Genomic DNA, 14,032 nt, shown 5'->3' on the forward strand with positions numbered 1-14,032 from the left:
TACTTGCTATTTTCCTGTGATCTTCTTTAGTACAAAATTGAATTCACATTTCTGAAGAATTTAGAGGATGTGAATTTAGGTTTGTATCTTGTCTTAAGTTTGCTTACTTTTTAGGCCCTTCACACTGTGTAGGAAAGATGTTTTGGGCTTTAACTCTGTATACAACTATCAGAAAAAAATTGTATACTCTATTGAAAGTCATGTTCCTTTAATAAATCATCTAATGACATTAGTAAACAGATATAAGCTTATATATTTGTTTGTTCCATTAATTCTTTTCCAGGTATAATCAAACTTGGCAAGTGGAATCCTCTTCCACTCAGTTATATGACAGATGTTCCCGATGCTACAGTAGCCGACATGTTACAAGATGTCTATCATGTTGTGACATTGAAAATTCAATTACAAAGGTGGGTATTCCAGAACATCTGCCCTTCTCTAGTCTCTGAGCTGCTCTGCCGATCACAGCATTACTACTGAGATTTGCACATCCTGTCTTCATTAATTTCAGAGCTTTTGTTGAAATGGAAAATGGTAAGAAACAAAAAGAGCCCATTGGCATCCCTTTGTGGCCAATGTTTTATCTCAACATAATATTTGTAATTCAGACAAGTACTGTTATTCACTGAAAGATATTTAAAAGAAAACTTTCCATACTTACTAGCTCCTAAAAAGCCTGATAAAATGCTTAAATTTTTACATTTTTACAAAATAAACACTTTTGCGGTTTTTATAACTTATCCAGAAATCAAGAACTAAGATTTGGAGTCTTGACGGCTGGGTCCTTTTGTTGGTTTTTACTGGGGTACAACATTAGCAGAATGCAATGCAGCAATTGATTGCTTCCATTTAGGCTGTAGCCCTGTGTTTAAGTCACTGTTGTTAAATAAGTCCTGTTATGTTCAGGATGGTAGGTGGAAGAAATTGCTACATCACAAGTGGGAAGAAGCATGGGATTCTAAATTGTGTTTGGCTTCATGGGGCTTTATAGCTCTTAAATAAAGACCAGCTAACCTTGCAGGTGATGCTTTCCATCTGTTTATTCTTCTGTTCTGTGTTTTCACAGTTGTTCAAAGCTAGAAGACTTGCCAGCAGAGCAGTGGAACCATGCCACAGTCCGCAACGCCTTAAAGGAGTTGCTCAAAGAGATGAATCAGAGCACATTAGCCAAAGAATGTCCTCTGTCCCAGGTTAGTGCTTCTGTTAATGTTATCATTTTCTGTTATCATCTTTTGGATATCCTAAAGTAATACAATGTGTAAAACCTAAGTTTGAAAGAAGTATAGTGTCTTTAAAAAGAAGAAAGAAAACCCATTTGCATAAACTGAGAAAGACATAGGCCAGTGAGAAAGGATGACAAGAGGATAAATGGAAAGGATAATTTTTCTCCCCCTCGTTGTGTGGACATATCCCATGTGTGGTTCTGAAGCATGTGTTACCTGCTTTTCCTTCCGCTTATTATTTGCTTGACTAGCTTTTTAAGCAAAAGCAGTCTACATTGACTGAAATTGCAAGATGTAAAATTTCAAAATATAGAATGGCTATTTTCCAAGTTCAGATAAATTAATCAATAAAATTTGCAAATATCACATATACAGTGCTTAAAAATTAAAATAGGCTTTGAAATAATGCACAATGTCCTTTACTAGAATACATTGATCTGCTTAACGTAAATACTTTTTGTTTTAATTGTAATCAAATACGTATACTGCAGTAGTTAACTTGTATATAGACAAAGCTGTGCTGTACCTAATTATTTTACACAATTAATATATTAAGGGCATTCTTTCTGAGATGTTGAATTCTTTCTGTTGACTATAACATAGTATTGAGAAGGGCTAGCCTCCTTTAAACCAACAACCTTTCTGAAATTATCTGAAGTAGTATCACAAATTGAATACAAACAGATAGCAATGAAGCCTGAAGGCTGTTGAGCAGGGCTCTGATCAGTATTGGATAACAGTATTCTATTAATATAATGAAGCCCCTTTAAAAGATAGGCTCTATTCAATTATATTCCCTTTTTTATTTCTCAATGGTAAGAAAGAACAAAACTAAATGCATACTTATTTATACTGATGTGACATTTTTGTATGTAGAAGGAAAAGTTAGGATTTGATTGGTGGAATTAGTTTATTTTTAATTGGAATTTTATCTGGAATTTGCCTCATCATTCACACCTTCCTCTTCTTTTTAGATTTTAATAGCCTTTTAACATTTTGATCTTTTCCAAAATGCACATAGGCTTGAAGTTTTTTTTTTAATTCTAAGGCTGTTTTAATTCATTACACTGCTTAATATGCTTATAGTGTGCTCAAATTATTTTCATTGTTTTGATTTTTAAACAGTTTTAAAATTCAAGAGATCCCTGAAATCAAAGGCTATAGAGCAGGATATTAACAACACATAATTTTGGCTGTTATTAAAATTATTATTAAAATATCAAATGATAGCCATGAGGAAATTGGTTTATACTCCCATCTGAGGGCCCTTCCAGAAAGGCCCAACATGTGGGACCTGAGGTAGCCAAATGACAGGTAAAACCGAATTGAGTCAGCTGGACCCTCACATAAGTTTTTGAGGGGGAAATAGTGGGCTGGATGCCCTTCTGGGTCACCTCCCCAGGGAAATCGTGGGGTTGTAGGAGGAGGATGTGGACTAAATACTGTAAATAAATAAATAAATAAATAATAAATCCCAGGAGTAACTGAGTTTAAATAACCCAGGTCCTCCCAGGATTTAGTTAAGTGTAGAAGGGCCCAGAGTCATATCTCTCCAATATCGATGAGGTATCCATCACCACTTTCAAACCAAGGTTAAAAATTAGCATGAAATATAATGACCACTCATTATCTACATCAGGGATCCCCAAACTAAGGCCCGGGGGCCGGATGCGGCCCTCCAAGGTCATTTACCTGGCCCCTGCCCTCAGTTTTATAATATAATATTTTTATATCATTTTAATAATATATTATATTGTATATACATATAATATTGATAATAATATTATAATGTTATACAATATAATAATAATACCATATAATAATATTAATTATATGTTATATATTACATATAATATTACAGTATAGTGGTATAGTTCAATATAGTAATATATAATGCTAATATTGTGCTATGCTAATAATATAATATATTGTATTATATTATACAGCTGCTCTGAGTCCCCTTCAGGGTGAGAAGGGCAGTATATAAATGTAATAAATAAATAAATGTATTAAATGAATAAATAAATAATTTTAGAGTTAGGCTCGCCCAAAGTCTGAAATGACTTGAAGGCACACAACAACAACAATCCGAATTAACTTGACTATCTCATTGGCCAGAAGCAGGCCCACACTTCCCATTGAAATCCTGATAGGTTTATGCTGGTTACAATTGTTTTCATTTTTAAATATTGTATTGTTCTTTCATTGATGTTGTTGTTTTGCACTACAAATAAGACATGTGCAGTGTGCATAGGAATTTGTTCAGTTTTTTTCCTCCAAATGATAATTTGGCCCCTCCACAGTCTGAAGGATTGTGGACCGGCCCTCTGCTTTAAAAATTTGAGGACCCCGATCTACATCATTCTTCACTTACCTAAATCTAGTTGTTAGTCTCAATTAGAACAGATCTATCGAATCAGTGTGATCCTATTAAGTGAACACTGATATTAGTCATACGGATTCAGTGGTTGTAATTTAGTGGGATAACATATAGGGCCCTTCCACACAGCCCTATATCCCAGAATATCAAGGCAGAAAATCCCACATAATTTGAGTGTGGACTCAGATAACCCAGTTCAAAGCAGATATTGTGGGATTTTCTGCCTTGATATTATGGGATATAGGACTGTGTGGAAGGGCCCTTAGGCTGTAATCTGTATTTGCATTTGATAAACCAGTGGTATACATATGGAATATCACAGCCTTCTGTAAAGTCTTTACAATAATGTTCACATTTGTTATATGGGATTTTTTTTGCTTCATGTCTATGCTTCCCTGTATTTGTGTATGCATTTACTGATTTCTCTATGCATATCTGTTTGTTTATGTATTAAAGTATTGTGCTCATACATGCACTCTCACTCAGAGGTTTAAGATGAATGCAATTTAGTAGTCATCATTTTGAGATTATCCATCTCTGTGTTTGGAATAGTAGCATTACACACAGTATGTTTTACTCCAGTGTAGAATTTGTTTCACAGAGTGTTTCCACACTTTAGGGCCCTTCCTCACAGCCATATAACCTGGAATATCAAGGCAGATAATCCACAAGCCCCAGTGGCAAAATGCGTTAAAGCACTGAACTGGAGACCGAAAGGTCCCAGGTTCAAACCCCGGGAGCGGCATGAGCGGCCACTGTTTGCTCCAGCTCCTGCCAACCTAGCAGTTCGAAAATATGCCAATGTGAGTAGATCAATAGGTATCGCTCTGGCAGGAAGGTAACGGCGCTCCATGCAGTCATGCCAGCCATATGACCTTGGAGGTGTCTACGGACAATGCCGGCTCTTCTGCTTAGAAATGGAGATGAGCACCAACCCCCAGAGTCAGACATGACTGGACTTAACGTCAGGGGAAACATTTACCTTTACCTAATCCACAATATCTGATTGGAATTGGGTTATCTGAGTACACCCTGCCATATAATCTAGTTCAATGTGGATTTTATACAGCTGTGTGGAAGGGGCCTTAGAAAGAAATCTTTTCCTTCTCTAGTTCCTTCTCCATTCAATGCATGTTCACTGTTGCTACCTTCTACTTTGTCATAAATATACTTTCCTGAATCCCTTTGGGGAGAGAGGGTGGTCTAGAAATAAAGTTTTATTATTATTATTATTATTATTATTATTATTATTATTATTATTATTATTCCTTGAGTATTTTATTAAGAGGGTAGTAGTGCCTTCGCTTAAATCAGCTTAACCACTCAGTTATATATTGTAACTGTTTCAGCCTCCAGTAGTTTATTCAAATATTTATATCCCTTTACCCTTCTCAATTAATATCCATTTACACTGTAGATGTCAAGAGGCTAAATTCTACAAAGTCATATCAATGATGCTATCTATACCTTCTACATTTACATCATATGTATTGCACAGAGAGCAATGGCCTTGGCTATATGAGCCATACTTTGGTGTTTAGTTAGGAAATAAAAGTAGGACACAAAAGACACCAATCTTGTTTGCCTCAGTGAACTATTAAACACACGTTTTAAAATGTAACACATGTCTATGGTATTATCATAACCACCTCATATTATTCTAGCACTGTTCTGATTTTCACTGGAAATATTTGGATGTCTGCTCTTTTCTAATCCTCAAAATCTGAGCATTATCTTCTTTTCCATAGCTTGCATATTTATTCTGATTAACCTCTACTATTTCTAGGGTTGAGTGAATAGACAAGCCTCTTCTAAGGTTGAAGTGATCACCACTGAAATAGGTGATGGAAAAGCAAAAACTAACTTTCCCTTTCTCTTTTTACATAACTGACTTTGTGTAATGGGCATGCATTATTTGGGATTTATACAAAATCATTTAGGAAGTGGTAATTTCAGTAGTATAGTGGGAAGTACTTTCCCTTTCTATTTTAGTAGTATAATCGGAAATGCTACTAGCGAGGGCTTGACGCTAAAAAAGTCGACAAGGGACTCACCCCTAGATATATTTTTATTGAAAAGATAACACTATTATTTAAATCTACAATTGTTCTCCAAAACAATGTGACTGCCCAATTTGTGATCAATTTGGCTCTGGAAGGAAAGAAGACAACAATAATCCAATACAATTCCAATGGTATACATTAGTATCCAGGATTTGTGTAATGGGGACTTTCCTAACTTGCACAGTCCTCAATGGCACCAAAATTTATCTTTAGAAGGTCTTTGAAGTTCACAGAACAGGAGCTGTAGGAAGGCAAGTGATATCACTTTCAGAGGAAGCATCAGGATGTAGCTTACCACACCATTGGACCCTGACCATAACATCTATGATATTTGCATTAAGGTTCATTGCTATGTATCAATGGAATCACATTTTCTATATTGAACTCATAATAGTTCTGGTTGCTACAATGGTTTATTCAAGTATCATAACTTTTTAGATTAAGAATATAATACATTTGAATAAAAACAAAAATAAAATATTTTACTTTCCTCACTGAATGATATCTATAATGATATGCTAACATATTTGCCTTAGTTAATGAAAAGTACAAATCGTACAGCCTTTGTCTTTGGGAGTTTACTGATATGTGTGGTGACTTTTCATTGTTAGGACTAAATCCTGTTGTTAATGCCATCTAAAGTAGGCCCATTGACAGAGCCAGTCCAACAATGAGGCAAATTAAGCGGTTGCTTGGGGCGCAAAACACACGGGGGTGCAGTCGAGACTGCTTTTTCTGTTGATTTATTGTAAAACATGATGTTTTGGTGCTTAATTTATAAAATCTTAATGTAATTTGATGTTTAATAGGCTTTTCCTTAATCCCTCCTTATTATCCAACATTTTCACTTATCCAACGCTTTTATTTTTCAGTGATTGGTTTGGGGGGGGGGGCACCAAAATTCTGTTCGCCTACACTTAAAAAATACCTAGGGCTGGCTCTGCCCATTGATTCAGTGGGATTGAATCACCATTTGGCAGTTAACTCAGAGGATCTATTCTAGCTGGGCTTGCAACATATGTCTGTTATGCAGTTGTCAAGTGTTATGTGATAGTATGCCTTTACAAAACAAAAATTAACATCGTAAAAGAGGTATGAAAGTCCTGTTTTTGTTCACTAATAAAAAGATGCCTCATTTCCCAAATATACCATCTGTCTTAATTTTTTTAGAGCTCCATTTATACGTGAATTTCTCCTTCAGGAAAATATAAAAGTTGAACCTCCTTTATCCAAAATGCTTGGGACCAGAAGTATTTTGTATTTCAGCTTTTTGGGGATTTTCAAAGACAAGTAGTGTAATAAGTACATCCTGTATCTGCGAGGCTGGAGGAGGGGGGGAGGGGGGAGGGAGGGAGGGAGGGGGAGAGAGGCTGGAAAGGCATTGGTTTGCATCAAGTAATTCTAGTCAGGTGCTGCCAGCCAATAGGTTTAACACGGCAGTTTAAGCTCATTGACTGGTTCCCCCACTCCCCCCCCCTCATCCCAAGAGGGCAATGTAGAACAGCCAAGGCCTCCGGGAAGAAGATGAAAGGTAGCCTGCAAATAGACATGGATGCCAATGTTTTGGGTTTTTTAAATGATTTTATTGATACATTCATTCAATTTACAGACTTTTGCCATACATATCTTACCTCAATATACATTGTTCCAAAAGTCACTTTACCTTAATTGATGCTTTATGTATTCCTTGGATGTGTATCACACGTTTCCCATGCCCCCCCCCCCACACTTCCCCCTTCCTCCTGGAACAGTGAATCAGAATGATATCATTGCATAGATTTAACTGTGTAGAAAACCTGGTTCAAAATCTTATATCTGTCATCTCCATCTGTTTTGTTGGTTAGAATAGACCAGTGGTTCCCAACCTGTGGGCTGCGGCCGAGCAGTGGGCTGCGGTAATGAAAATCCGGTCTGCTAACCTACTTCCTCTTTATTTAATTAATTTTATTTATGTTATTTCCACTCCTTTCTGCAGAGCTGACGATTGCATTTGATAGACCACATCAGCTCTAGATTATTAAAGATGGTTTCCTGTGGGCAAGCAGGTGATATGGTCTATCCAATGCAAATGTCTGAATCAACATCCCAAATAACCAAACTGTATCTAAAGCTGACCAAAAACTGATTCGTAACCCTTTTGGTACTAATGTTGGAGAGTGATCCTTGGTCAAAGTGGTCCCTGGTCAAGTGGACTCTGGTCAAAAAAAGGTTGGGAACCACTGAAATAGACCATTTCCTATACCAGTCTTGTTTTTATGACTATTTATATATTTGTTTTTTCTTTAATTAATAAAATCATTGATTATGTATTCTGAGAGACAAAACCACTAAGTTTCTAAATCCCATCTTGTTATACTGCACGCACCAACCCATCAGAGCCGCTCTCTTATCAATGGGTTTGCCTTTTATTAATACATCTTTCACTGTCAATAAATCATATGAAATCCAGTACTTTGATATTTTAAACGGCTTTTGTAATCACAAATACTTGGACAGTGAACAAAATTTTAAGTCTAATCTGTTTTTAGTGTTGAATGGAGTTAAGCACATTCTGGGAAAGGTTGGATAGCATTAAGCACACACTGTGAAAGAGTAAGAATAATGGTAGTAGCACCTCTCAAATTCTTCCATGTTTTAACTCCTCCTCCTCTGTTTTGGCTCACATATTGCCAAAATTGGTATGTTTTAAATAAGCAGTCTGTTGCCATCATTTGACTCTGCTTCTAAAACAGTCATTTCCCCAAATTTAAAAATAAATTATTGTTCAAAATGTGAAATGTCGTTACAGCTCCCCCGTGATTAATATATTACTGACCGAAGCAAATTACAAGTTGTCTCATAGGAATGAAACCGTAAAGTAAATGCTGCTATTTATTAATGTGCTCACAGTGCATCAAGTTTCCTTCTGTAGGGAAGTGAAAAAAGGTAGCAGCAAGATTTTTATCTTTCCTTTTTTAAAACACGAGTTTACTTCTACTTCAGATAGGGATTCAAATAATCATGAAAGAGAATTAGTTTTTATCTACTGGATTTAACTTCTAGTCTTTGTTATTCTTGATATAAGGTAGCTGAAATGAAAAATAGTTTTGTTAAAGATTGGGTGTGGATTTGTATTACGAAAATTTTGTCATTTTAACTTATACTAAATCAGTTATATCTGTGTTGTTTACACATACTATTTTAGTTCAGGATTTGGGGGGCAGGATTGATGAATTCTTCATGGGATCTTGAAGGCCTATTCCCTTGCCAAATCAAATGCTTCCAAAATCTTTAGAAACATCTTTGTTGTTGCATGCTTTTGCTCTGCTGGGTAATTCTAGGCACAGAAAGAGGACTTTGAATTACTAGTAAGTAAACAAGAAGTTGATGTCTGGTTTCCCTCCTAGTGATAAAAAGGTCTCTTGCTGCGGAAATGTGTGAATTTCCCCCCAAAACAGTCTAGGGGGTATATTTATCAATAAACAATACATTAAAATAAAACATTCTTGATTTTGTAACATCTGATCATCAGAAAAAGAGAGGTGTAAATACAGGTTGGGTATCCCTTATTCAAAGTGCTTGTGACCAGGTGTTTTTTGAAGTTTCATATTTCTTCTGATTTTGAAATACTTGTACAGTGATACCTTGACTTAAGAGTTTAATTTGTTCCATGACTGAGCACTAAACTCAAAATGCTCTTATCTGAAAGTGAATTTTCCCATTGAAATGCTATTAATCTGTTCCGGTCCCTCAAAACTTCTTCCCCCAATATTTTTATTTCATGTTTTTAAATAAGAAAATGTACTTTATAAATAACAAATAATGTATAAATGCAAATTCATGTTGAACTATAAAAAGTTGTTACAAGGAAGCACATTTGAGGCAACAAAATGTGTGTTGGTCAGTGTAACAGCAAGGCAAAACCTGAAGATTCACATTGAACAACAAAAAAGGAAGATCAACTTTAAAATGGTAGAAGAGCAAAGTTGTGGCAAGAAAGCACAAGGTGAAGAGGCAGAATCATAATTTTCTTCATATTGTACTAATAGATACAAATTGAGACTATAGTGCTTGCCTTAATGGATTATATCAGTCTTAACACTGACAGGGGGAATGTATCTCTATTGATATTTCTAGATCACTCAGTGGCATTAGATACCATTGACCATGGTATCTTTCTGAAGTGCCTGAGGATTTTGGGGATCAGAGGCACTGTACTGCAGTGGTTCCGGTTGTTCAGGCAGGTTACAGAAGGTTGGGGATAACTTCTCTTCAAAAAAGGAACTGAATCCAGAGAGTGATGCTTGTCCTAAATTAAGAGTCCTAAATTGGGGTTGGAGGTATATCAACCAGTTCTGGATGGGGTTATACTCCTCCTGAAAGACTGCGTCTGCAGCTTGGGAGTGCTCCTGAATCTGTCTCTCCAAATTTCAATCCAGGTAGATACAGCAATGAGGAATGCTTACTACCAGCTTTGGTTGACATACCCTTTTTTAGAACTGGAGGACCCAAGGATAGGAGCGTATGGGCTGGTAACCCCAAAGTTGGACTTTTGCATTGTGCTTCATATTGAGCTTTCTCTGTACCAAATTTGGAAAGTCCAATTAGTTCAAAATATGATAGCCAGACTAATTGGAACATCTAAGAGTGAGCATACTACCCCCATATTAAAGTAATTCCACTGATTGCTAATTATTTTCCAGACAAAGCCCAAAGTATTAGCTTTGACTTTTAAAGCCCTACATGGTTTGGGTCCAGGTTACCATCAGGATCGCTGTCTCCCATATAATCTGCCTCTTAGGAAACTGAATTCCTCTGGGAAGGGGGCAGGATGGCAGTGGGGACACTTGTGGCCAGTTTTGTTTGGGCCTTGTTGTAGTAGTTCTCTTTTACAAGGTTGGTACATTTTTGAAAATGATTAAGGGTTCTCTGTGAATTAAAACCCTCCTTAGAGTGTTGTGGAGACTTAGTGTAGAGCAGGGGTTCTCAGACTTCTTCCGCTGCAGAGCCTTTTCTCGTGGAGCCCTAAGAAATGTTTATATATCATATTACAGTAGAGTTCTGGTTATCCGACATAAAGGGGTGGGCCAAGTGTCAGATAACTGAAACTGTTGGATAATAGGGAGGCCCTATTATCCAAGCCTCTCCACTCTTCAAGCTGGGTGCATGACAGGGAGGGAAGAGGCTTTTCCCTCCCCAAGGACCAGGCTTCAAGAGCTCAGTTGCTGCCTTTTTCTAGGCAACAGTTTCTCTAGGCAACAAGGCTCCAAGCCAGGGACTTGGCAAGGAGGGAAGGGACTTTTATCTCCTCAAGCACCAGGCTCCCTCCATTGCTGCTTGGGGAGAGAAAAGTCCTCCTCCCTCTCCCTCTTCTGAGCTCCCTCCTCGGGCTGCTTCAGGAGGATGCGAAGGAGGAGGTGGTGGAGGAGGGGGAGACAGACGCAGTGGCAGAGGCAACCATGTGTGCCTCCTCACAGCTCCACACCCTCTTCTGCATCGAGCCCGCCCACCTGCCCGCCCGCCCGCCACCTCGGAGCAGCTGGTGGGAGCCTCTGAACTCCTCAAAGGTGAGTGAATGAGGCGAGGGGGAAAAAAACTTCCATGGAGTTCTCCTTCAGAGCCTACCTCCCTCAAGGCACCTGCTCTCCGCCTCCGGAGAGAGAAGTTTCAAAAGTTGCTCAAAGGATGCCTTTTGAATTTGGCCTCCCTCTGCATCCCCTGGAAGGGCTCCTCCAATGCATGGTATGCACTCTTTTATGCTAATACAGGCAGCCCCTGGCATGTCGGATAATATGGTGTGTCGGATAACCAGAACTCTACTGTATATTATATTACTAGCAGAAACCCCAGGGGCCATCCAGTCCAACCCCTTTCTGCCATGCAGTAAAAGTACAATCAAAGCACCCCAAAAGATGGCCACCCAGCTTTTGTAATAATAATAATAATAATAATAATAATAATAATAGCAGAAACCCCAGGGGCCATCCATTGCAACCTCCTCTGCCTTGCAGGAAAAACATAAGCAGAGCACCCCCAACAGATGACGAGGGGAAATGTATCTGGCTGGCAGAGGAGGTGGAGGTGAAGCTTTTGGGGATGAGGGAGGCGAGCAAAAAAGGCTTTTGTGGGTGAGGGAGGCAGGGGAAAATATCTGCAGCGGTGGCAGAAGAGGCAGGAGAAAAGGCTTCTCGGGTGAGGGAGGTGGGGAAAGGGGAAGAGCTGTAAAAAAAGGAAAAGTTTGAAGGCGGAGGAGAGGAGGGAGGAGGGCTCCGCAGAGCACACTTTTAGAACTGCTGCTGTAGAAATTTTCATATATGCTATGAAGCTTTCAGCTAGAAGCTCAAGAAACAGTTCATGACCACAGAAGTGTTACCTCAGAGGGCATTGCAATGATGAGGTTAAAGTTGCCTCAAGAATAGAAGGGACCTGGGGGAAGTATTCATACTTGTATTGGGCCAACCGAAAATGCATGATGTATTTTGTTCCTCTCTGGTTGGCCCAATAAAGTGTTTTGTAGATTTGGTATTTTTTCATTTTGCTTTATAAGACTTAGCTCTTAAGAGAAAATAATATTTCAACATTACTCTATGAAAATTATAATTTAAAAGCAAGCTTTTAAAGATGTTTAAAGATTTGGCTGTGCTGTATTATGAATATTGAGATTTTGTTGAAAAGATAAAAGAAGGTACATGAAATTGTTAATCCACCATAATTATTCCTCCAGCATCCCTTATAGTTTAAAGCCAATATATTCTCTTTTCTCAGGCTCTCTAAATAGCTACCACTTCCTTATTTTAGAAATTATGAATACATAGAAGGCACAATATGCTCACTAACAGTGCATGTTTTAGGTGAGTTGATATTTTTGATGATTAAGCTCTCAAAAAATTAAAATTAATTAAAAAAAATAGATGAAAGCAGAAAGCAGCTCTTCATAAAATATATCTTGTGCAATTTGACTCAAGTAAGTGTATTTTTTGTTAGGTAGTAAATGGGTTTTGGCAGGCAAAGACGATTTCCAGTGGTTCAACGTATTTTCAAAGTATTTCAACACTGGTTGTCATATCCATATGGTAGTTTCATATTGCACTATTTTTAGCTTTACAACTCAAAGTAGCATTGTGATTTGTCCCCCTGTTAGGATTTTCACACAAGGCTTAATGGCACTTTTCTATATATTTATTTAACTTATTTGCCTAACTATTGTTCTGCATCACGTAGCATGAATATTCCCAGATTTTTGGCTGTGTAGTCTTTATTGCAGTTAAAACAAGCACATCTGAAAAACCTTATGTTGATTATGCATACTGGAGTACCTGTTCTTTCCATTCAGATTCACTTCCTAAATCACAATTCTTCTCACACTTTGTATTTCCTAATGAAACCAGCTTCTAGTGAGATGGTTATTTTTATAATACCTAGTATAAATTAAAGTGAAAAGTTAGTATAAGATGGGCAGTGAAGCCGTTTCCTCACAAAGAACAATGAAAGTAATGCCATCTAGTAATCCGAAATGACAATTTTGAGATCTTCCCAGTAATATGTGTTTTTATTTTTAAAAACAACAGTTATGAGTCTGAAGTAATATATTACTTACTTTATGAAGGATATTTGATTATATAGTTACTTACGTGTTCTGTCTCTCTGTACTTCCAGAGTATGATATCATCCATTGTAAATAGCACATATTATGCCAACGTGTCAACAACCAAGTGCCAGGAGTTTGGGAGATGGTATAAAAAGTACAAGAAGATTAAAGGTAAACTGATTTTCATTATTATTTGCTACCAAGCCTGTGAACACGTCTTGAACGCTTGAAAATCATTATTTCAAAATGATTGAGTAATGCTATACAAAGGGTGGTTTATACATACAATATCAACAATATTTCTCTGGATGCAAAGGTCTTCTATGTATCCATTTGAGTTTGAACCTTTTTATAAACGTTGTGCCTCAAGGTAAACAAAATAATATTTCTAAGTGCTTTTTATTTATATGCATTTAGCTTTAAAAGAATCAAAGGAACAACAGAGCTTCAAGGCCATCTCCTGGATCACTCTTCCTTGTTGCAAAAAAAAAAAAAGAAAAAGAAAAAAAAGAAGAAGAAGCAAAAAGCAATGTATGGTAGAATAGCACCTTCAAACATGCTAGAAAGGCCTTCCTGTGATGTTCTCAGAATTGGCATTACTACTACCACATATTTCGTTTGTATTATGGGAATCCACAATATTTTTCCCTCAGAATTTGGTTTTTAAAGTTTTCCTTTTTTCTTTCTTTTTCACTTTTTAGTTAGTATGAGTATGGTTAAATTACTGCAATGAAAGCAATGCAATGAAAGCAGAATGGGACTTTGATTTCAATCAAGAGGTCAAGGATCTAAACCCAAA

The 14,032-nt window shown here is 37.2% G+C and overlaps 1 protein-coding gene across 3 annotated transcripts in view; it reads left to right on the forward strand.

Annotated features, from left to right (window-relative positions):
* Nucleotides 1–14,032, forward strand: part of satb2 (SATB homeobox 2) — a 188,419-nt gene that overhangs the window by 93,786 nt on the left and 80,601 nt on the right. For all 3 annotated transcript variants that reach the window (XM_062962674.1, XM_003226080.4, XM_062962679.1), the window contains exons 4-6: nucleotides 284–410; nucleotides 1,067–1,190; nucleotides 13,302–13,404. In XM_062962674.1, the coding sequence (XP_062818744.1) occupies nucleotides 284–410; nucleotides 1,067–1,190; nucleotides 13,302–13,404 (354 nt within the window). The remainder of the gene's footprint in view (nucleotides 1–283; nucleotides 411–1,066; nucleotides 1,191–13,301; nucleotides 13,405–14,032) is intronic.

This window comes from Anolis carolinensis, chromosome 1 (genome assembly GCF_035594765.1).
Source record: "Anolis carolinensis isolate JA03-04 chromosome 1, rAnoCar3.1.pri, whole genome shotgun sequence".
NCBI lineage: Eukaryota > Metazoa > Chordata > Lepidosauria > Squamata > Dactyloidae > Anolis > Anolis carolinensis.